At 44.1% G+C, this 25951-nt stretch overlaps 1 protein-coding gene across 1 annotated transcript; it reads right to left on the minus strand.

Annotated features, from left to right (window-relative positions):
• Positions 1 to 1120: 1120 nt before the first annotated feature.
• Positions 1121 to 25675, minus strand: LOC110487439 (dual specificity mitogen-activated protein kinase kinase 6). The gene is made up of 12 exons (XM_036941877.1): positions 25263 to 25675; positions 15407 to 15476; positions 14039 to 14087; positions 13165 to 13278; positions 11915 to 12034; positions 10022 to 10138; positions 9543 to 9594; positions 9151 to 9278; positions 6601 to 6678; positions 6155 to 6294; positions 3864 to 3909; positions 1121 to 3528 (listed from the first exon to the last, which is right to left on the minus strand). Exons 1-12 carry the CDS (start codon positions 25279 to 25281, stop codon positions 3451 to 3453), a joined length of 1011 nt encoding a protein of 336 aa, XP_036797772.1. The 5' UTR covers positions 25282 to 25675; the 3' UTR covers positions 1121 to 3450.
• Positions 25676 to 25951: the final 276 nt, after the last annotated feature.

The following is a 25951-nucleotide window of genomic DNA, read 5'->3' on the forward strand; positions in this document are numbered from 1 at the left end:
CAGCCTGTACAGTTCCATCCACCCAGTCATCAGCCTGTACAGTTCCATCCACCCAGTCATCAGCCTGTACAGTTCCATCCACCCAGTCAGCCTGTACAGTTCCATCCACCCAGTCATCAGCCTGTACAGATCCATCCACCCAGTCATCACCCTGTACAGTTCCATCCACCCAGTCATCACCCTGTACAGTTCCATCCACCCAGTCAGCCTGTACAGTTCCATCCACCCAGTCATCAGCCTGTACAGTTCCATCCACCCAGTCATCAGCCTGTACAGTTCCATCCACCCAGTCATCAGCCTGTACAGTTCCATCCACTCAGTCATCAGCCTGTACAGTTCCATCCACCCAGTCAGCCTGTACAGTTCCATCCACCCAGTCAGCCTGTACAGTTCCATCCACCCAGTCAGCCTGTACAGTTCCATCCACCCAGTCAGCCTGTACAGTTCCATCCACCCAGTCAGCCTGTACAGTTCCATCCACCCAGTCAGCCTGTACAGTTCCATCCACCCAGTCAGCCTGTACAGTTCCATCCACCCAGTCAGCCTGTACAGATCCATCCACCCAGTCAGCCTGTACAGTTCCATCCACCCAGTCAGCCTGTACAGTTCCATCCACCCAGTCAGCCTGTACAGTTCCATCCACCCAGTCAGCCTGTACAGTTCCATCCACCCAGTCAGCCTGTACAGTTCCATCCACCCAGTCAGCCTGTACAGTTCCATCCACCCAGTCAGCCTGTACAGTTCCATCCACCCAGTCAGCCTGTACAGTTCCATCCACCCAGTCAGCCTGTACAGTTCCATCCACTCAGTACAGTTCCATCCACACTGTATTACTCCATCAGTGTGTTGTGAGGAGCCTCTGTACTATGTGGAATAGTCCCACTCCACTTCTAGATCCTTAAGCTTCACAAACTACAAAGTGACCCATAAAGAACTAACCCAGTCAGTCGGATAGCCATGAACACATTGTGAATGGGCCCATCAAAAGGCCCATCAAGCTAGGTTCTAATGTGTTGTTCACTGCTCTAGTCTGCTTTACGGAACTAAAAAGTGGAACGGAACTATTCCGAGGACGACAGTGGTCCACTTCTAAGATGGCCGACAAGAAGGGAAAAAAAGGTCAAATCACAGCAGCTCTTTATTTGCTTTCCCTTCTTTACTCACATATTATAAATACTCCTCATCCACCAACTTTGATAAGAAGCCCACTACAATGTACGTCAGAGAGGCTGAGAGAAGACCGGGTAGGCTTACCAGTTACAGACCAGGGCTGCGTCTGAAATGGCACCCGGTTCCCTAGAAAGAAGAGACAGGAAATAGGGCATCCTTTTGGGCGCACCCTAAAAACACTAAGGGCAAGTGCCACCACCACCACTGGCGGTCACATGGCAGGATTCTCATAGTCCTGATGGAAGACCTGAGGGCCACTGCATAGCAGAGTCCAGCGGGTTGAGTTCCAGATCAACCCAGAGCCTCCCTACTCCCCAGGGCACTTCTAGAAAGTATGGAGTGGTAACTGTAACCAATATGGTGATTACTTCACCTTGTTATAGTGCTCATACCTCCAAATCGGTCTCAGACCTAGATGATTGTCTAGGGATTGGGTGGGGTCGATTTGGGATTCAAGCCTAGATGGCAGGTACCCATTCACAGCCTAGCATGATCTCACACATAAGTAGTCTTCCACCATAATGGGTTGCGTTCATTGGGGCATGCAACGGGAAGCTTTTAACATTTTGCAACGTGGAACCGAACATTAGCGTTTCTTATTCGGACCAAGTCCAGGTAGTTCCTCACGGTTTGTTTTCTTCCGTTTGGTGCCTAATGAACACAACCCAGCGCCGGAGAGAGGTACAACATGGTGGGGAAATAAACATGGCCGCCTCCGCTGACTTAAAGCAGGGCATTGAAACCTGAGAGGTGGCTGCAGCAGATCAATCAAACAGATGATTACAGGAGGAGTCAGCAGGCTGCGTTTGCCTCTCTCACACACCGACTGCGTTAAAACCAACGAGAACACATCAAATCAGCCGTGTAGCACACGACTACACGTCCTCTCTGCCGCCACGTTGCCAACGTTACATTTAAAAAGAGAAAAAAAGTTGTCCAAAATAGTATTTACATCTTCAACACACATAAATGATGTTCCCTGACATACTGTCCGTGTAAGGCATGAGGCTCCGTAGACCTCTCTGTGCTTCAGGGACGAAACACCATACTGACATGCTCCTGTCCGCCACTCGGGAAAAGGAAATTGAGAAAAATTTTAAATTTAAAAAGTTAAAATGGGTCAAACAGCAGCCCCCAACCACATCTAGGAAACCAAGTGATAATAGTCACAATTAATAATGAAAAGACAGCTTTTAAAACGGCTCGGAGGGACTGGAAGATAAATACAGCAGTCTGAAGTTACATTATCATTCCCCCAATTACAAGTCCATGTACTATATGAGAATACACTGTTTACATACTCTTTACAGCACTCTTGGTGACAGAGCCGATGGTTAGGAAAGGGGCGGGGCAGAGGGGCGTATACAGATGGTTAGGAAGGGGCGGGGCAGAGGGGCATATACAGATGGTTAGGAAGAGGCGGGGCAGAGGGGCGTATACAGATGGTTAGGAAGGGGCAGGGCAGAGGGGCATATACAGATGGGTGAGGGGGTTGTATAATAGGGTCAGCATTGCATTCCCATGCCACCAAAGAGACCTAGGTAGGACTTGCAATTCCTTTTGTACAGGGCCCCCCAGTCACGCTTTCACCTTTGAACTTCCCTCTACAAAGAAACTTAGTGAGTCTGACCCCTCCAGAGCCTCCCAAAACACTGCCCGACGACAGCAGCTGCCGTCCCATTACTGACCAATCACCAGAAGGCGAAAAGAGAAATGTAGGTCACCTCTTCCCCTCATGATACCATTCAGAAAGAGTAAAGACACACCCTTAAATTCATATTTGATGAAAATATACAGTATTACAAACTGTATCAGGAAAAATAAAATGCATAAATGAAAAATATATATCTTTTCAATTCATTATACAGAGATGTACACATTTCACCCAATTCTTTTTGGCTTTCTGTGTAATTCAGAGTGATGGACATACAGTATGTGTAAAGAGAGATTTTCTTCCTGCTGACAGACACTGTCCAATCAGAAAACTGGTACAGTGAGGAGTTTGAATCAGTTCAGTTTGTAGGAGTAGAGGGAGGGGAAAGGTTTGTTGGACCCGTGGGCGAGTTGACCATCTCCAGTTTGGGTGGACACCATCAACATCTTGAGTTCATATTACAAGCGCTTTCCCACGTGGCCTCTGTGAGCTGTCGTCAGTCTTTGGGGAAAGAAAGTTGGAGTTGTGTGGCAGATCAATTCCAGTCAGCTTTCTGAAAGGCCTTGGATTGGTGGGTGGGTGGAGAAGTCCCGCCTACCTCCTACCCTGGTGGGTGGAGGGGCCTGTCAGTCTGCCAGGATGATCTTGACAAAGCTGGCTACGTCCGTCTCTTTGGAGTCATGCAGGGTGAAAAAGGGGTGTTGCTGTAAAAAAAATATATGAGAAAACACCATGAGTCAACAATTCCTAAAAATAAACAGGAGTCCAACAGAAAGTACACATTTACACACAAGACTTAAACATATGTGGTGCACACAAGATTTAAATACAAGAACACATCATCATCATGGTTGGACTAAACACTTGGGTAAGCCTGTCCTCTTGTGGACACATAACAAAGAGGAAACAGAGACAGGAAGTGAGCTTCTACAAAGATACTGTGAATGAAGAGAGAAAAACAACGGCTACAATCCAACCACATTACACATATTCACCGGTCACCGATTTAAACAAATGCTGATGAGGATCTAAAACCAACCATTAGTTCTGTGTAGGCGGGTCTCTCGTTGGGTTTCTTTCTTAAGCTGCAGAGAGAAAACAAAACAAACAACTGAGAAACATACCTCAATACTGGACACTTCTTAAAACATACCTTTAGTAAGAGTCCCCAACACATCGAAGCCTGTTTGGAGGACAACATTCTGATATCTGGGATTTTTGGGAAAGTTTTCCCAGATATCTCAGTTAGGAGATTCCCAGAATCAGAAAGGAATCAGCAGGAAATCCAGAATCCTCCAACCTGGGAAAGTTGCCGTAATTGTGCAACTCTAAGTACACCAAAACACATTTCCACCAGATAAGCTACAGCATGACATTTATGGAGTGGGCCAAGGCGGGACTAGGTCAGGACAACTGGGTCGTCCACAAAAATGTAGGTGGATTCATTTCCAGGTTGTCTTTTTCCCCCAGGTTGCATTCACACTGGGCAGATAAACAGATCTGATCATGTCTGGAGAAGGTTTAAATGCTTTCATTTAACCAGGAAGTCCCACAATCAGTCTCACCAACCACATATGTTGTAGCAGTCAGAGATGCACAGGCTGAAGGGGACCCACAGGGAGGGGACAGCAGGACAGTGCCCAGGCCTGGACCCACAGGGAGGGGACAGCAGGACAGTGCCCAGGCCTGGACCCACAGGGAGGGGACAGCAGGACAGTGCCCAGGCCTGGACCCACAGGGAGGGGACAGCAGGACAGTGCCCAGGCCTGGACCCACAGGGAGGGGACAGCAGGACAGTGCCCAGGCCTGGACCCACAGGGAGGGGACAGCAGGACAGTGCCCAGGCCTGGACCCACAGGGAGGGGACAGCAGGACAGTGTCCAGGCCTGGACCCACAGGGAGGGGACAGCAGGACAGTGCCCAGGCCTGGACCCACAGGGAGGGGACAGCAGGACAGTGCCCAGGCCTGGACCCACAGGGAGGGGACAGCAGGACAGTGCCCAGGCCTGGACCCACAGGGAGGGGACAGCAGGACAGTGCCCAGGCCTGGACCCACAGGGAGGGGACAGCAGGGCAGTGCCACCTGGTGGTGTTTGGTTCAACTGCCTCATCAGTAAGGCCAGATAGGCAGCATCCCAAATAACACCCTATTCCCTATACAGTGCCCTACTTTTGACCAGGACTTTAAACCCTACTCCTATAGGTCCTGGTCAAAGGTAGTGCACTAAATAGTAGGGATGGGCGGTTTACATTTTACATTTTTTTTTTTCAAACTGTTCGAGTTACTCGCAGGATTTTTTTCAGAGAACTCAGAATGGAGAATATATCTATTTTTTGTTACTTTTAGAACTCACATTCAGTCAATAAAACAATTGCCATTTAAGATTCATTTTTTGAAAGCATAATATCAACTGGTTATATTATATGGTGAAACAGAATCTTGTAAAAGGCAGTAACCTCAGCAGGGGCGCTTGCATGTAGAACTCTGTGGCTTTGCAATGGCATAGCCTGGTTCTGTTCATTTCCTGAGCACTCATCACAGTCAAGACACCTATTTTAGAGCAAAAAACATGATCTAATATAACAAGAAAACACAACCGATTCTTTTTCCAAATGAAAAAAAGGGTTGCCAGTGTGAAGTGATGTGCATCAGGAACTGTTATTCTCAAACAGGGCTCGGTTTGAAACGGGGCTCGGTTTGGAACGGGGCTCGGTTTGGAACGGGGCTCGGTTTGGAACGGGGCTCGGTTTGGAACGGGGCTCGGTTTGGAACGGGGCTCGGTTTGAAACGGGGCTCGGTTTGAAACGGGGCTCGGTTTGAAACGGGGCTCGGTTTGGAACGGGGCTCGGTTTGGAACGGGGCTCGGTTTGGAACGGGGCTCGGTTTGGAACGGGGCTCGGTTTGGAACGGGGCTCGGTTTGGAACGGGGCTCGGTTTGGAACGTTGAAATTTCTTCAGGGTTACAAACCAAAATCTGTCTTTTCAATATAGGCCTACAGATGTTCCATTTAGTTTATTCTGCCTGTTCTTTGGAATTTTCTAAATAGATTAACAACATTGAACACTGCTCACACTGATGAATTACAGCCACAACATCAGTTTGGTTTAGTATGATTAGGCTTAATCATTCTTATGAAAATACACTAGTCTTTTTCAAACTAATGTTTCTGTATATTTTCAGCGCGGAAACATTCCACCAAATAGTTTTACAGTATTTGGGGAGAAAAAAAGGTGACCCCTGGTTAAAAAAATGAGTTCTGATTTCCTTCCTTACTAAACAGAAGATGGTACCATTTGGAATGCAGACAGGGAGAGAGAGATGGGCTCACCACTGGGAGCTGAAGTCCACAAACTCAGGGGAGAAGCGGTCCGAGGGCAGCTGTGGAGAGGGCTCATCCACTACCTGCTTCAGCTGCTGGAAGGGTGTACCCCACGAGTCATAGGGAAACTTCAGAATGGCCAGCTCAATCTGGGGCAGAGGACCAGACAGAGGTTTGTTATCCCACAGAGGGAGGCAGTCAGGAGCTCATCTGTCAACTATGGAGACTGGTATTTACCGTCACAAAGAAACATGGGACAATACAGTAAAATCATCACTCAGACCAGGGTTGTATTCATTAGGACACACCGTTACAAACTAATGGTGCAACAGAAAACAAATCACATAAATTCAGGTAGCCCCTCTCCGTTTCAGTCCCATTTTCTTGTTTGGTGCCTAATGAACATGACCCTGACTCACCATTGTGCTGTGACTCACCATTGTGCTGTGACTCACCATTGTGATTCCTAGACTCCAGATGTCTGACTTAACGCTGTAGCCTTTCTGGTTGAGGTCGGGGTTTATCCGTTCCGGCTGAAACCGAGGGAATGAAAACACTATCAACACCATTACACAATGACACCAACGCCATCACATAGGATAGGAATACCACTGTAACATATAACAACGACATCATATAGGATAAGAATACCACTGTAACATATAACAAGGATAAGAATACCACTGTAACATATAACAACGACATCAACACAACAAGCACCAGTCCTATTTCATTCAGGCAGTGCGCTCCCAACCACAACTAGACCAGGGTCGTGTTAAGTATTTGTTGTGTTAGACGTTTTCCATGCGATGCCTACTGAATGTGGCCCAGACGGTGTCAGAGCCACCTCTCCTCTTCTCCCCAGTCCTCCTCACTATCGCTGTTCAACTGCCTCTTCAACACTCTCCTTGTCTTTCTGTTTAGTTTCTCTCTGGCATCAGTGGTTTCTTTCATCAGGATTATTCAGAAATTAAAACAAAATACATCATCTGCACAGAGGTGACCGTCACGTTTAGTATCTCAGGAACCACATCAATATGATGTAGCAATCTCCTGAGAGGCACAGCTTGACCACGAAAAAGAACCTGGAATCTGGCCAACCAATGCCTGAAGAAGCCTGGCTGCAACCAGGGTCGTGTTCAGTCGGCACAAAATGGAAACGTAGGAGGTACCACGTTAACTTGTCCGATATGGAAGTTTCATTTGATTTCTTTACGTGTCAAACTTCTCTAAAACAGGGTTTCCTTTAGGAAAATGTGGAGCGGTACATTTGACCGGCAGCATTTTCATTTAAACAGAACATTTGAGAAATGTGCTCATTCACGAAATGTAGACATTGGGTGTGTAATCTGATTAGGGAGTCCACCCACTGAAATCACGTTCAGATGATGGTTATTCATTTAAACAGAACATTTGAGAAATGTAGACATTGGGTGTGTAGTCTGATTAGGGAGTCCACCCACTGAAATCACGTTCAGATGATGGTTATTCATTTAAACAGAACATTTGAGAAATGTAGACATTGGGTGTGTAATCTGATTAGGGAGTCCACCCACTGAAATCACGTTCAGATGATGGTTATTCATTTAAACAGAACATTTGAGAAATGTAGACATTGGGTGTGTAGTCTGATTAGGGAGTCCACCCACTGAAATCACGTTCAGATGATGGTTATTCATTTAAACAGAACATTTGAGAAATGTAGACATTGGGTGTGTAATCTGATTAGGGAGTCCACCCACTGAAATCACGTTCAGATGATGGTTATTCATTTTAACAGAACATGCCACTCCAGGATGCAACGGTGTGCGTCCTTATAACCAAATTCTGATAAACAATTTGAAGATGTTAGAATGACTGTCACGTGTCCTTCTCCTCAGCCAACATCAGCAACATCACTCGCCTATGTCAATCTAGTACCCCCCCATAGCAGAAAAGTTGACCTATTCTATTGGTAGGCTTCTGGGACAGTTGTGGGGCGAAGGATTCCAAATTCATACAACCAGCAGGCCTTGGTTACATTAAAATAAAATAACGAGGCTGATGCAACAGAGCAGAACGTTAACTTAAAATGTCAATAAACCATTATTTCTTCACATTATTAACACAACAATGAGCACAAGGCAGTAGGTTATACGCAGATGTTTATTCCATAATGCAATTAGCATGAAAACACTGTTGTCAAAAATCACACACAATTTAGACAGAGGGGAGAACTAACGATGCAACAACTAGCACGGGTTGCTAACATGACTAGGATTGTGCCTTTGGCTACTGGACAATGAAAAGAAAGTTGAATATGCTACTGGTTTCAATGGCATATGGAAGTCTGAAATAATTGCCACCACGTTTCTATGGTGAGATTTGACTTTGAAGGAAGGTAAGACATGTCTCCTAACATGAAGTAAAACATTCAGGTTTCAAACAATCACATGTAAGAATGTTGTTTTCAAAATGTTACTGCCTCCAGCTCATTACAAAGTGGTGTGTTACCTACACATACCGTTGCATATATAAATGGGAAACACAATTTACCACAAGTGGACTCCAATCAAGTTGTAGAAACCTCTCAAGGATGATCAATGGAAAACAGGATGCACCTGAGCTCAATTTCGAGTCTCGTAGCAAAGGGTCTGGAAGCTTATGCTAGTAAGGTATTTCTATTTGTAATACATTTGCAAATATTTCTGCAAAAACTTGTTTTCGATTTGTCATTATAAAAATAAATGAATGGAATCCATTTTTAAATCAGGTCTGAATACTGTACTGAATGCACTGTAAGCATGACCGGTCAAATGCTTTTCCGTCGACTGGTATTTCCATCAATCAACGGGCTAAAACACATTATTCTGCAATAGGAGTTTTTATTTTGTCCCTCGGCAGCTACATTTTTTTTGGCTTTTCATAAATACATTTTAAAAAGCCGTCTATTACCGGCTGACAGAAACCCTGTTGCCTACTGAACATGGCCGAGAAGGTGTCAGAGCGCACCCATTCCTACTCACCGCCATGTAGGGCTTGCAGCCGGCGTCCATGGTCTTGGCCACAGAGTCCACCAGGTGGCCGCTGATGCCGAAGTCACACATCTTCACCTGGCCCTGTGTGTTGATCAGCACGTTGGACGGCTTCACATCTGCACAAAGTTAGAAAAAACAAACAGATTTTTAATCATCAGGAATAGTTTAGTCCCTCCAAGCGTGGCGGAGAGCAAACAATAAGTAATAATAATAATAATAATACAAATCAAATAAAGAGCCATTTCAGATCAACATGAGTAAAGGACGTGATCGAGTGATGAGTATCCGTGCCCAAGACATGAAGACTTGTGTTAGCTTGGGGAGCTGCGTTTGCCTTGGCTTTAGCTCGGCAGGCTAACGAAAGCGTATCCTTCATTTACCTCGGTGTATCACTGACAGTTTGTTATGCAGATGCTCCAGAGCCTTGACGATCTGGAGAGAGAGAAGCAGTTACACACACACACTGCATTTTAATGACATCACTCCGGATAACCTGAGGGAACGGTGTGCCTGTTCCTTATACAGCATCACAACAAGCTGCTGTGGACACTTCTTAAAGATGACCATATAAATCATATCAATAGGAGAGTGGACTTCAGCATTATGCATGTTTTTCCTGTTCTGTTCTCTCTCTCTGGCATCAGTGGTTTCTTTCATCAGGATTATTCAGAAATTAAAACAAATACATCATCTGCACAGAGGTCAGGGTGGTGCTCATTAGGCACCAAACAGAATGAAAAACTAAAACAGGGAGGGACTATCTGGACCAATAAGAAACTCATTTGTTTTCCATTGCAAATCATTTTTAAAATGATCTCCATTGCGTGTCCTGATGAACACGACCCAGGTGTCCACTCACCGCTACAGTGATCTTCCCCAGGATGTCTTCAGGGATGGTCATGCCTTTATCGATCACCTGCTTGTAGAACTTATCCAGAGACGTGTCCATCAGCTCCATGCAGATCCACACGTCTCCCTGGCAACGCAGAGACAACACCTATTACTGTACAACTACCTCTTTAAAATACTCAGCCTGTTTGTTTTCTCTCTCTGGCATCAGTGGTTTCTTTCATCGGGATTATTCAGAAATTACAACAAAATACATCATCTGCACAGAGGTCAGTGTGACACACACAAAAACACACAAAGAAAAACAAATAGGTCCTTCCATGACTAATACAGAGGAGACTACTTTTAATCCTAGTTTGAAAACCCAACTGAATTGAAAATGTATTTGAGGGAAGAAAGAAGTGGCCAAGTGAAAGCCAGCCTAGCCACAGGCTTCCACCATGATGTCGTTTTCACAGGTTAGTTTTTTACATTTATGTTTTGAGGTTGGACTTTTAGCACGTATAGTACTTTAGCACGTAGGGCGCACTGACTGGTGTCATCTCGTTAGTCAGCACGTGTCGCACCTGGGCTGGTTCCCCCCATCTCGTTAGTCAGCACGTGTTATACCTGGGCTGGTTTCCCCCCCATCTCGTTAGTCAGCACGTGTTACACCTGGGCTGGTCCCCCCCCATCTCGTTAGTCAGCACGTGTTACACCTGTGCTGGTCCCCCCCATCTCGTTAGTCAGCACGTGTTATACCTGGGCTGGTTTCCCCCCCATCTCGTTAGTCAGCACGTGTTACACCTGGGCTGGTCCCCCCCCATCTCGTTAGTCAGCACGTGTTACACCTGTGCTGGTCCCCCCCATCTCGTTAGTCAGCACGTGTTATACCTGTGCTGGTGCCCCCCCCCATCTCGTTAGTCAGCACGTGTTACACCTGTGCTGGTCTCCCCCCATCTCGTTAGTCAGCACGTGTTACACCTGTGCTGGTCTCCCCCCATCTCGTTAGTCAGCACGTGTTACACCTGTGCTGGTCTCCCCCCATCTCGTTAGTCAGCATGTGTTACACCTGTGCTGGTCCCCCCCCCATCTCATTAGTCAGCACGTGTTACACCTGTGCTGGTCCCCCCCCATCTCGTTAGTCCGCACGTGTTATACCTGGGCTGGTTCCCCCCATCTCGTTAGTCAGCACGTGTTACACCTGTGCTGGTCCCCCCCCCCATCTCGTTAGTCAGCACGTGTTACACCTGTGCTGGTCCCCCCCCCATCTCGTTAGTCAGCACGTGTTACACCTGTGCTGGTTCCCATCTCGACACCTTCAGAACACCTCCTAAAACCCACCCATTTCCTTTTGGTTGTTCTCAGTGACTCTTAGTTTCCCTTTCGGTTTGAGTGACAATTGTTGGTTTTCTTGCTGGGGAAAGTAACAACCTGTTAAGTCTTTTCCAACCAGTTGATGAAGGGAATGAAACAAGGACAGGTTTTCTTTATTACCAATTAAAAGTAAGTCCAGATAACTCTTAATTTGACGGTGTGCTGGCTGTTTACACAAGTAACCCAATTCAGAAATTTGGCCAATAATTGGTATTTTGAACAATCAGAACTTTTGCCAATAAATGGGCAAAATACAATAATTGGGCTGCCTGTGTAAACCCAGTTTGTGCTACAGATGTGGTGCTGAGTGACAGTGTCCAGGCAAACCCAGTGTGCTACAGATGTGGTGCTGAGTGACAGTGTCCAGGCAAACCCAGTGTGCTACAGATGTGGTGCTGAGTGACAGTGTCCAAGCAAACCCAGTGTGCTACAGATGTGGTGCTGAGTGACAGTGTCCAGGTAAACCCAGTGTGCTACAGATGTGGTGCTGAGTGACAGTGTCCAGGTAAATTCAGGCTGTGCTACAGATGTGGTGCTGAGAGCTGACCTCTCTGAAGAGAGCGCCGTAGAAGGTGACCGTGAAGAAGCAGTCCACGGTCCTCATGGAGATGTCCAGGTCCATCAGCAGTCTCTTCTGCTCCAGGGTGTTCACTGTGGCCCGGATCCTCTGGGGGGGCAGTCACAGAAATACAATCACTAGAAGGAACAAAGCCCTTTGGCTCAGACCAAGGCAATTTGAATGGAAGACTCACAGGAACACTAACTATCTCTTCCATAATGTATCTATTTTATTTTTGTGTGTAAATTACATATAGTTCAGGGGCATTCTTGTTAAAGATGATGACTTCCCGGTGAAAATAAACTTTACATTTGGTATGACATCTGCATACGACACCATAACCTCATCTATTACTGTTAAACGACCTGTTTTTCTCTCTCTGGCATCAGTGGTTTCTTTCATCAGGATTATTCAGAAATTAAAACAAATACATCATCTGCACAGAGGTCATTCATTGTCCCGTTTGGCTTGACAATAAAAACATATTTAACCTTTATTTACCTAGGCAAGTCAGTTAAGAACAAATTCTTATTTACAATGATGGCCTACCCCAGCCAAACCCTAACCTGGATAAAGCTGGGCCAATTGTGCGCCGCCCTATGGGAGTCCCAATCACGGCCGGTTGTGATAAAGCCTGGAATCGAACCAGGGTCTGTAGTGACGCCTCTAGCACTGAAATGCAGTGCCTTAGACCGCTGTGCCACTCGGGAGCCCAAAATGACCATAGGAGTTGTCAAAACAGCACAGGTCTGTGTTGGTCAGGAGTGTTGATGTTGAGATAGAGCTGTGTGGCTCGTCTTTAAAAAGTGACACGCACACTTATCTAATCAACATCTCAGATATGTAAATAGAAAATGTCTGTTTTGACTTTTGAAAACATCTAATAAACATCTCTGATAAAGTGCCGTTGGAAAGATCTCAGATCCGTAGACTCTTTATACATTTTGTTACGTTACAGCCTTATTCTAAAATGGATTCAGTAATTCAGAAATAATGAATAAATGAAATACCTTATTCACATCAAGGGGTCTGAATACTTTCCGAATGCAATGTACAGAAATCTAAAATGTCTGTTTCAGTAGAAGGCAACATTTTGAAACATTCAGATACACATATGCTATGTAGAACAAACACACCTCTGACATAAGGAATCGTGTTGTCTCTATTCCTGGCATTTCTATCTGCAACGTTCCATAACATTGGCTCATTAAACATGCACCCTGGAGCACTCCACCCACCTTGACAGCCATGATAAGCCCACTGGGCACATGTCTCATCTTGTCCACCACGCCATACGCTCCTCTACCCAGCTCCCCAATCTGCTCCAAGTCATCTGCCTTCATAACAAAGTTCTGGCCAGAGGGAGAAACACAGTGGAGAGAGACAGAGGTCTATCAGCCAATCACATCACGTTCAACCAATACATGTAAAAGAGAAAACCCCAGAGTCGTGTTCATTAGGCCCCATCGGAAAACAAAAATACATTTTTCTTATTGGACCCAGGTGGTTTAGTTTAGAATTTCTGAGTCAGGTAATGACATCACCATTTTGACACCAAAACCCTATACTTATCGTTGACTACAGTACAACTCTCTTCCTGTTGAGTTTCTCTCTGGCATCAGTGGTTTCTTTCATCAGGATTATTCAGAAATTAAAACAAAATACATCATCTGCACAGAGGTGATCGTCACGTTTGTCTGAGATGCACAGCGTGAGAAAAGTCTATCAGTCACATCAAAGTCAACCAGTAAAGGCATTAGAGAAGACGCTACGGTCGTGTTCATTAGGACATGCAACAGAAGACATTTTCAAAAAGCTGAGCAACGAAAAACAAAAGTAAGTGCTTCTTATAGGACCAGTCCAGGGGTGTAAACATTAGTCCAAAGTTACAAAACATGGAGTTTCTATTGGACAAATTCAGGTCCGTCCCCATTCCGGTTAAGAAACGTTTTCCAACAGAATCGGCGTAATGAATACACCCCAAGCAGCCCCTCCCTGTTTCAGTCCGTTTTCGTCCGTTTGGTGTCTAATGAACATGACCCAAGTAAAACCACAAAAGGTGATAGAAAGTGAAGTACTACAGTCTGAGCACAACGTTCCTCCCTTCCCTACCTTTTCTCCAATGGTAACACAGGCTTTGGAATCCAGATCTCGAGGGGGGCTGAGGAGAGAGGATAGGTTAGTGGGATTAATACCATGCATTAGTTTAAAGATGTGACATCGATATCAAACTTAACACAAAACAACTAATGCTCTTTCTTATTGAACATCCCACTGTACTTTGACAAGATGCTATGTGAAACCTGGCTGGTAGAATTTAGGGTGTGAAAGAGGAGGTTCAGGTAATGACATCTGCATATAACCTCATCATCTATTACTGTACAGCTACCTCTCCCTGTTTCTTTTGTTAGCTTCTCCCTGGCATCAGGGGTTTTCCTCGTCACCATTATTAAGAAATTAAAACACACACATCACCTGCACTGAGGTCCTCGTCACCATTATTAAGAAATTAAAACACACACATCACCTGCACTGAGGTCCTCGTCACCATTATTAAGAAATTAAAACACACATCATCTGCACTGAGGTCCTCGTCACCATTATTAAGAAATTAAAACACACACATCATCTGCACTGAGGTCCTCGTCACCATTATTAAGAAATTAAAACACACACATCATCTGCACTGAGGTCCTCGTCACCATTATTAAGAAATTAAAACACACATCATCTGCACTGAGGTCCTCGTCACCATTATTAAGAAATTAAAACACACACATCATCTGCACTGAGGTCCTCGTCACCATTATTAAGAAATTAAAACACACATCATCTGCACTGAGGTCCTCGTCACCATTATTAAGAAATTAAAACACACACATCACCTGCACTGAGGTCCTCGTCACCATTATTAAGAAATTAAAACACACACATCACCTGCACTGAGGTCCTCGTCACCATTATTAAGAAATTAAAACACACACATCACCTGCACTGAGGTCCTCGTCACCATTATTAAGAAATTAAAACACACACATCATCTGCACTGAGGTCCTCGTCACCATTATTAAGAAATTAAAACACACATCATCTGCACTGAGGTCCTCGTCACCATTATTAAGAAATTAAAACACACATCATCTGCACTGAGGTCCTCGTCACCATTATTAAGAAATTAAAACACACATCATCTGCACTGAGGTCCTCGTCACCATTATTAAGAAATTAAAACAAACACATCATCTGCACTGAGGTCCTCATCACGTTTGTGACAAACACACAGCAGGGGCTAATTTCCAGGGCATCTTTTTTGGAGTCGTGCTGCACAGATGATGAGCTCTCACAATATCCGGAGAAGTGTTTAGCCCACCATCTCAGAAACCACGTTAATATGATGTAGCGATCTTCTGAGATGCACAGCGCGACCACGAAAGAGATACCCTGGAATCCGGCCAACCAATGACAGAGAAGAAGCCTTACGCTGCGGCTGCAGGTGGGGGCTGATCAAAGACCTCTTTGGAGAGCTTGAGGCCTGGGTTCTTCTTCTTTCCTATGAGAGGAGAGGAAAGATCAGCCTAGTTCTTTAAGAAAACTTATCTATACAATGACCTGTCAATTCTTACTTTCAATAAAGCAGATCAGAGAAACCCCTAATTGAACCATGTGTTGTGAGAATGCTTGGTTCTGTTTTTGGTGTGGACTTCCGACTTGTACCGTAAGGTGTTAGTGACTGTACAGCTCCATTTGTTATCTACCCAGAGATTATTCAACAATAGAAAACAGGTGAACAACTCGCTCATAAATCGGAACGATGACACAGAGAGCGAGAAAGCAGAAACAGATTACCTCACTCATTTACCCTCAGTTTTGTCTAAACCTACTGTCATACAAGCAGCAATTTAACCACCTTGGTTTGTCCCAACCAAAGTCTCAACCATAATCAGAGGAATACTCACTGAACAGTGACTCATGTTAGCTCCTGCAGTAGGGCTGCTTCTGCCTACACAATGGAGACCAGAGACCTCTCCCTGTGTGAAATGCACACTACAGTGCATTCCTAAACACTGTTCACAAGCAACAAGTGGGGACTTCTCATCCAGGCTAGGGCAATGGGGCCATGCTGGTGTAAAACAACAACCCCAACTGAAGGAACGTGGGATTCAGACGAGGACTGTGCCTCTATAGTCTAAACATGGACCCTTTCCTCCTCTCCTGATGGGCACGACATTGGATGAGTGGGAGTGATGCAGCAGAAAGATATTTAGGATCTGCTCTCATCCGGGGCCTGAGGCAGGTTGATTTCTGCCAGCTATTGGCAGGTACATTTGCAGAGGTCCTGTTAAATGCAGAATTCTGTGTTTTCACACAGACAAAAAAGGAAAACGCAAAAGAAAAATCTTGCTACGTTTTGTAAAATGCTGGTTTAAATGCTTTTTTTTTGTGCCTAGACTAATTTTGTGCTTCAGTTGCACTTCACGCAGATGAATACATGAAACAGGCATTCTATCAGCAGACAGCACTCTGAACTGACTCTCTGTTTTACTTTTCTCTGGTAAAATACACGATTAGCTTCCAGCAAAACATCCGGAAATGTAGCTAGCGACATTCTTTCTATGATAAACACTAGAAATTTGATGGCCATGTATCGTTTTTGCTAAAAAAATTATAATAACACAAAAATATATATAGCTAGCTTTTTCATTGTAAGCTCATTTACTTGTGTGGCTGATTGCCAAATAGAGTTGCACTTCTATTGTCATCTGATGAATGAAGCTATTTTCTGCCGAATGTGTTGCACTAATGTATTTTCTGTGAAGGTAAACTATATTTTTATGCCCCTGATCACTACTGAAGCAAAATAATAATATATATATGACTTTCAAAATAAAATGCAGGTGAAATGGTTTAAAAAAGCCAGATTTGATAGTCTGCGTTTTGAAAATGCAGCTTTATATTGTTTCCAAAGCCCCTTATACCACCCACCACTGCGACCTGTATGCTCTAGTCGGCTGGCCCTCGCTACATATTCGTCGCCAGACCCACTGGCTCCAGGTCATCTATAAGTCGATGCTAGGTAAAGCTCCGCCTTATCTCAGCTCACTGGTCACGATAACAACATCCACCCGTAGCACGCACTCCAGCAAGTACATCTCACTGGTCATCCCCAAAGCCAACACCTACTTTGGCCGCCTTTCCTTCCAGTTCTCTGCTGCCAATGACTGGAACGAATTGCAAAAAAATAAAACAAAAATATCTGAAGCGGGAGACATATTTCCCTCACTGACGTTAAACATCAGCTATCTGAGCAGCTAACCGATCGCTGCAGCCGTACATAGTCCATCTGTAAATAGCCCACCCTAATCTACCTCCCTCATCCACATACTGTTTTTATTTACTTTTCTGCTCTTTTGCACATCAGTATTTCTACTTGCACATCACCATCTGCTCATCTATCACTCCAGTGTTACATTTTCTAAATTGTAATTCCTTTGCACACTGTATATAGACTCTATTGAGTTATTTGACTGTATGCTTGTTTATTCCATGTGTAACTCTGTTGTTGGTGTCGCACTGCTTTGCTTTATCTTGGCCAGGTCACACAGTTGTAAATGAGAACTTGTTCTCAACTAGCCTACCTAATTAAATGTGGGGCGGCAGGGTAGCCTAGTGGTTAGAGCGTTGGACTAGTAACCGGAAGGTTGCCTGAACAGGCCGTTAACCCACTGTTCCTAGGCCGTCATTGAAAATAAGAATTTGTTCTTAACCGACTTGCCTAGTTAAATAAAGGTTATATAGAGATGTTGGAACATTGTTGCAGGGACTTGCCTCCATTCAGCCAAAAGTTCATTAGTGAGGTTGGACATTTTCCACTTCACAATAACAGTACTTACAGTTGACCGAGGCAGCTCTAACAGGGCAGAAATCTGACAAACTGACTGGCATCCTATGACAGTGGCAACTTGCTGACCACATCAGATGTCGCGTGCGCGAGTGTCGCAAAATACATTTAGAAATCCATGTTATTCAATTATTGCGCCAAGGAGCGTCTGCATTGCCAAGGGCTAAAACAGAAGTCATTCCTATTTCTGACGCAGATTGCACTGCAAGTCCTGCCTCTCCCATTGGTTTATAGAAGCAGGTACCCACGTGCCATCTCCTCATTGTGGGTGATTGAAAGACTAAATGTTTTGCCGGTTGTCGTGGTAATACTATGAAAGTGTATATGCCAATCACCATATAAATTCAAAGATGAAAAAGCCTGGAAGGAGGAGAGATGACTAGAAACGATTCGGATGGCCGTTTTATGTAGAGGACCTTGTGCATTTCAGGTAAAATAACAACTCAATGTTTATATCCCTGGCCAAATTATCTAGCAACAGCAAGCTAGCTAAATAGGACAAATTAGCTAGCTTTTTGACCTGTCCCCAAATTAATGTCATTGGTTCAGAGTTTGTTTTAATATTTTAATCTGTGTGTTGTGATGGCGTTTGGTGTAGGGGGACAAAATAAATGTATGCACGATAGCAGGCGCGCAGCCGGTTTGGGTTCCGTGTAAGGCCATTTTACTGCCAACGTTTGTCTATGGAGATTGCATGGCTGTGTGCTCGATCTTATACACCTGTCAGCATGGGGTGTGGCTGAAAGAGACAGATCCACTCATTTGAAGTGTTTCCACATACCTTCGTATATAGTGTACATTGGCTCAGAAGTAACCAGACACTTAAACACCACTTGCTGTTTAAAGCTTCCAATGGCTCCCTGTACCACTAACAACTGGAAAAAGGGCTGCAGAGAGCATCAGAGACACCCTTCATAAACGCAAGGCAGTGCAGCGTTATGCAATGTTTCAAGTGAAGCATTTAGGTTGGGTGTGCTGTGTTGGCTGGGTAATACAGTGCAGCCTAATCGTGGGTGGATTCTCTGCAGTACATACACAGTACATGCAGTACATACACAGTACATACACAGTACATACACAGTACATACACAGTACATACACAGTACATACACAGTACATGCAGTACATACACAGTACATGCAGTACATACACAGTACATGCAGTACATACACAGTACATACACAGGAGGCTAAATGTTAGCAAATAACCTACATATCTGGAGGAAAGCAAGTTCGTATAGACTGGACTGGTAGCATCTCGTGCTCTCCTCAGATGAGCCACTGCAGACATCCAGCTTCCCAATAAGACGAGATTCATTGACTTCCCAGTGAAACACAGTGAGGGGAGATTCATTGACTTCCCAGTGAAACACAGCGAGGGGAGATTCATTGACTTGTGCTATGCTCACATGCACCCAGCAGAGTAAAAATAGATGTTCATTTCCTCCGTCGAGCTAAAAAAAGAGCATTCAAAACCTTCTTAAAATGACCTAGAACAACAGTATAAAAACAGCCTTTGTCCCAACTGAAGTAGCATGGCCTTTTTCGCCTTCATTCACTTTCTCCAAAATATCGCTATTTTTAAAACCAGCCATAGAAAGCTGGTTGCAAATTTGGTTTAATATGTGTTCAGTCTTTTCTGGTGGATTAAACAAATATTGTTAAACTCAACAATAACAAAAAATAACGTTTTTGAAAAATATGTTTAAAAATGGTTTAATATTTGTAAATGATATAAATAGGACGGGTGGAATTGTTAACAAAAATATGGAAATGTCTGCTGTATTCAAAATTACAACCAACTGACTGCAGCATCACTGCAAAAATGGAGGCGGCAAGTGGAAACGGGAGGAGGTAAGGATTCACAAAACCACGCCGGATTCAAAACTGAGTTTTTACAATTCAAATGTTATATATATATACACATACATACACACACACACACACACACAATATATATAAAAACACACACACACACACACACACAACCAGTCAAAAGTTGACACCTACACATTCCACACTTTATTTGTACTATTTTCTACATTGTAGAATAATAATGAAAACATCAAAACTATGAAATAACACACATGGAATCATATAGTAACAACAAAAAATGTGTTAAATATCAAATATATTTTGATTTGTTTGAGATTCTTCAAAGTAGTCACCCTTTGCGCACACTTGGCATTCTGTCAACCAGCTTCATGAGGTAGTCACCTGGAATTAATTTCAACACACAGGTGTGCCTTGATAAAAGTGAATGTGGAATTGCTTTCCTTCTTTATGCGTTTAAGCCAATCAGATGTGCTGCGACAAGGTAGGGGTGGTACACAGAAGATGGTATTTTACCAACTAGGGCTAAGTCCATACTATGACAAGAACAGGTCAAATAAGCACAGAGAAACAACAGTCGATCATTACTTTAAGACATGAAGGTCAGTCAATCCAGAACATTTCAAGAACTTCTAAAGTTTCTTCAAGTGCAGTCGCAAAAACCAAGTGCTATGATGAAGCTGGCTCTCATGAGGACAGGAAAGACAGACCCAGCGTTACCTCTGCTGCAGAGGATAAGTTCCTTAGAGTTAAACTGTACCTCAGATTGTAGCCCAAATAAATGCTTCACAGAGATCAAGTAACAGACACATCTCAACATCAACTGTTCAGAGACTGCATGAATCAGGCCTTCATGGTCGAATTGCTGCAAAGAAACCACTACTAAAGGACACCAACAAGAAGAGACTTGCTTGGGCCAAGAAACACGAGCAATGGACATTAGACCGGTGGAAACCAAAAATCTCAAATTTGGTTCCAACCGCCATGTCCTTGTGAGATGATCTCCGCATGTGTGGTTCCCACCGTGAAGCATGGAGGAGGTATGATAGTGTCACCAGCAAAGCACTGTCTGTGATTTATTTAGAATTCAAGGCACACTTAACCAGCATGGCTACCACAACAGGACAATGACCCAACACACCTCCAGGCTGTTTTTGTATTTATTTTTATTTCACCTTTATTTAACCAGGTAGGCTAGTTGAGAACACGTTCTCATTTACAACTGCGACCTGGCCAAGATAAAGCAAAGCAGTTCGACACAAACAACAACACAGAGTTACACATGGAAAAAACAAACATACAGTCAATAATACAATAGAGAAAGTCTAAATGCAGTGTGTGAAAATGAGGTAGGATAAGGGGGGTGACGCAATAAATAGGCCATAGTGGCGATATTATTCCAGTATGGCAAATTAAACACTGGGGTGATAGATGTGCAGAAGATGTGTGTGCAAGTAGCGGTACTGGGGTGCAGCAGAGAACTGGAAAGAAAGACAGCCAAAGGATGAATTGGCTTTGGGGGTGACCAGTGAAATATACCTGTTGGAGCGCGTGCTGCGGGTGGGTGGTGACCAGTGAGCCGAGATAAGGCGGATCTTTACCTAGCAACAACTTATAAATTACCTGGAGCCAGTGGGTTTGGCGACGTATATGAAATGAGGGCCAGCCAACGAGAGTATACAGGTCCCAGTGGTGGGTAGTATATGGGGCGTTGGTGACAAAACGGATGGCACTGTGATAGTGGTTTGCTGATGTCAAGGGTGTGAACAGAGTGCCCCATGAAGCCGGTGGGGTTATGGTATGGGCAGGCATAAGCTACAGTCAACAACACACAATTGCATTTTATCGATGGCAATTTGAATGTACAATACCGTGGTGAGATCCTGAGTCCCATTGTGAGGCCCATTTTTAAAATGTATCTGTAACCAACAGATGCTTATCTGTATTCCCAGTCATGTGAAATCCAAATGCAATTCAATTGACTGATTTCCTCACTGTAATTTAGTAAACTCAATGAAATTGTTGTTAATATATATTGTTTTTTATAAAAAAAATATATATGGGGGATTGGAAATGATGCAATTTCTAACAATTACATTGTTAGAAGCCACAATCTGCAATATTAAAGCTGATCCACAGCGCAACATTGTTTTAAGCATGGCAAGAAACTATTTCGTTTGGCTAAATACTGCCCTTAGCTCGTAATGCATAGCTAAAATGCATGGCAGAAACGGATCTTACGTGGCACTCTATTTCAGCTGAACTCCCTGACATACAGTATACCTTGAGTGTCTGAGGTCACATATTTGACTAGTAGACAGCTAGGCCCACATCAGGCCTCATTTCAATGAAGGAGCTATTAAAAATCCTACAACTCTAAGCATTTCAGGCATGGGACTATGCAGTATCCAACACTTTCTTTGTGGGAATGTCTGACGTCGACGAAACCAAGTTGGAAGTTCTCATGTTACAAATGGTAGCCCATATGGACGATGCTTACTGTGTTAACTTCCTCGGGGTGGGGGGGGGGCGGGCAGGTGTGCACTCCCCTCTAGTGCCTGTATCCAGGCAAGAGAGGATGACTCCCAACCAAACAAGACATCCTTTCTGAATAGCTGTCACGTGATCCTTCGGGAAGCATGATGTCATTGGGCATAGCTCTCCTCCAGCTTTCTGAACCCCTGGTACATCCACCTAAACCCTAAACCCAGCCAAATAAGCTTACTGCACGACAACCCTTTGGTTATAGACAGTGGGCTTACACTCCACTATACGAGTTGCTTTGCCATCAGCATCGTGTCAATGTGACATTCTACCTGCTACACAGATCGTTTTGTAAAGCGTTGTAAAATAACCAGTGGTGTGTGTATAGTCAAGGCCATATGTAACCAAAATCAACTTGATTTTTCCATCCAAAATCAACTTTATTTTTCCATTCAATTCACAAGATGGAATGGATGTGCGCGTCAGCCATCGATTCTTGAGTTTGGACGCCGCCATCAGACATGACACAAGTCGAGCAATAGAGCAGATTTCCAAGGAAGCCTCCCCTCAACGGCCTGAACCATGCACAACAACAGCCTATAGGCGGTAAACTGAAATAATTGATGCTGACTAATCTAGCTACAGCCGTAGCTGTGGTGTGTGTCTCATGTTACAGGTGATTCACTACCTTCTAGAGGAAAATAACCCCACCCGGCTTTAGTCACAGACAGGTGCACTGGTTTGAAGACTCCTGCACAAGGTATGCTATGTCTTCTGTGTAAAGATGAATACTCAGAATTCTTGGGCAGCCCATTGGATGACGGCGTGAATAGCTGGGTCACGAGCCACCATCAACCCGCTTAAACCAGCAATGACGAAGCTACCAAGTAACAGGTTATTTTTCACTCTGGACAAGCAGCAGTGCTCTCTCACTGTCAGAGTTTCTGTGCATGTGCACGGGTTCACGTAACACTCCTACAACGTGGTAGGTACGGGACCAAAACAGCAGAGACGTTTAGCCTTGTGCTTCACCGTTCTTAGTTGTTGTCGAAATCGGCCCGATATTTCTGCGTGAAACTCATTTCCATCTCAAATGACTCGAGCAAACAGCAAAGTTATCTTAAAAAGAGAAAAAACATGAATAAAACAACACATCACAATGCCTCTCCCCTGTCTGACCCAAATAACTCTGGGGCATAAGTACATGTACTGATGTGTGGGTAACTCAGTAATGTGTGTAACTGTCAGTAGGACCTTTTTAGGGTTCTATTTGTTATGTAAGATGTGTAGTTCAGTCGTTGAGCTGTTCTTATCTATTGACGTTCTGGGATTATGTCATGGTATTTTTTGTGGATCCCCAGGAAGAGTAGCTGCTGCTTTAGCAACAGCTAATGGGGGATACGAATAAAATACAAATGAGTTTACCTCTAAACCTAGTCCTGGACTACAACGCACTTTCAATGGAGATAAACCATCCCAGGATGGGACTGGCTGCCAGTCAGAAGGCACACCGGTCAGACCGTGTTAACCCACTGTGCTAAAAGCCTAGCACTGTCTGTAAATCAGTCTGGATAAGAGCGTCTGCTAAATTACTAAAAGGTCAATGTAAAACAAAACAAAAACGGGGTGCTTGAAAATGTGTCACATTGCAGCTGACATTTCTTGTATGGGCAGGGCAAACACCATTGTAGAAGAGTGCATTATTTGTTGTAAAACCTCCTTAAGCAACAGCAACTTGAAATGAACAAACAAGCATTGCAAAGCACTTAAGCCAACTCCACCCAATACCTTAAACAAAGTGAAACTGGCTACAGCGGTCAAGAAAAGTCCAGACACAACGGAAAACCCAGGGCTCATCCTACACTTTTACTATAAGCAAACAGGCTGTTGCTGCTCCCGAAAGAAAGGTGAGCACCAATAACGTCAGCATAGCACAACAGTGAAGCAGCTGTACAACCACAGGTTGCAGAAGTCGCCTGAAGTACAAGTCAACACATGCATTCAGGTAGCTAGGCTATAGAGGGGCTGCCTGTGATAGCATAATAGTCAGTGAGCAGGCCTCTCACGATCCTGGTGGTAATGCCAGTAGGATTGTGTAGATCAGCACTTCCCAAATTGGTGCTGGGGACTTCAAGGGGTGCATGTTTTGTTGTTTGCCCTAGCACTACACAGCTGATTCAAATAATGAATGCTTGATAATCAGTTGATATTTTGAATCAGCTGTGTAACGGTTAGTGTTAAGGCAAAAACCAAAATGTGTACCCCTTGGGATCCCCAGGACAAGAGTTTTGGAAACGATGGTGTAGCATAATATCACATCATCAACAACATAATGTCCCCACGTGTGACGTAGGTGGGCCTTGATTTATTTTCCATCAGGTGTTTTTATTCAGCATTGCTTGTTGCTAGCTAACTACACATCACTTAGTGTCAGAGGGAGACCAACTGTATGATAGATCAGGCATTTGTAGAAAATGTGCGAGACAAATATAAGTGAACAACTATTGCAAGAATGCGTGAGAGACGACGCACACGGTAATATTAGACCAAGTAACGCTGTCGGAAAAATACATGACTCATGGTTTCCCATCAAAACGACAAGTCGCGAGGCATGGCATGCGTGCTCCCAATAAAATAACGCACGCGATATAGTTAACGTTACATCGATACCGGTGTGGCTAGCTACGCACTTTTCGTTTGGTCGAATAGACAATGCTATAGGTAACGTTAGCTCGGTAGGAAGGTAGCTAACGAACAAGCAACAGTTGCAACTTACAGCCCCAAGTAGCCTAACTAACGTTATCGCGTGTTCACAAATTGTTTAAATTTCCAGGAATTGACAGGAAACAACCAACCACGGGGAATCCGCATACATTTTATGGTTTCTAGCCAGGTTACAGAGAAATGCAATTAGGCACCACATTACAACTTGTACCGTAGCTAGCTGGAGTTAGCTAGCAACTTTGTACAAGGACAGACCCTAACGTTAAGCCGGAAACGAACTGATATTTCAAAAAACGTCTAATGCAATGACGCAATACATAACCCTGACTTCCAGCAATGCATCTTTATCGGAAATTCAGTCTTGTTGCACGATTAACATTATTGTTAAAATTCTTACCTCCTTTCGAAAGAGACATTTCCCCCTTTGCTTTGATGAGGGGGAGGGGAAGCACAAAGACTTTTTTACTCCCTCCCTCCCTGCATCTACCCCGCTCAGAAGCTGCGGCTTGTCCTGCAACTACGATGCAAGTCTGTTTCAATCTTCATGCATGTTGCGTTAGTTTGTCTCCGTGTCGCAGGGCTTCTAGTTAAAAAAAGAAGTTATAAACCGAAAGCACATATGAATTTAACTCGATAACGTTACATTACCAAACTGTACACTTTTTAGACAGCGAAGAAGTGGTCGGATTAGTTTTTCATAGCCCGGTGCTCCGGATGTGTGGAGATTTTTATTCAGGACCAATGGAATGGTCTAAAATGAGTCAACCCTGTTTATCCGGGGCACCGGGCTATGCAAAACGAACTCGATCAATCTGACATCTGAAAGCTCGAGCGTCAAATGCGTTATGACGTTTTTCCTCCCTGTGTTGTACATAGTTGTGGGATATGTAGTCATTGCCAACAAGCGTGGACATGTCCAAGACCCGTCCATGGTCACAACAATCATAATTGAAAAATATATATATAAATTCTAAGAATGCCATTGTACAATTTGTGGTTTTCAATGGCTTCAAAGCATTTTGATTTCAGGGAGATATCCCCATACACACATCTCTGAAACTGGAAACACTTATCTCCCTCACTAGC

The sequence above is a fragment of the Oncorhynchus mykiss genome, chromosome 13 (genome assembly GCF_013265735.2).
Source record: "Oncorhynchus mykiss isolate Arlee chromosome 13, USDA_OmykA_1.1, whole genome shotgun sequence".
Lineage (NCBI taxonomy): Eukaryota > Metazoa > Chordata > Actinopteri > Salmoniformes > Salmonidae > Oncorhynchus > Oncorhynchus mykiss.

Coding starts and splice junctions, on each gene's coding strand:
- LOC110487439 (XM_036941877.1), bottom strand. Junction 13,279..14,038: donor GTGTTACCATTGGAGAAAAG/GTAGGGAAGGGA, acceptor CCCTCTGGCCAG/AACTTTGTTATGAAGGCAGA. Junction 3,529..3,863: donor CCGCCTACACAGAACTAATG/GTTGGTTTTAGA, acceptor TTTTTTTTACAG/CAACACCCCTTTTTCACCCT.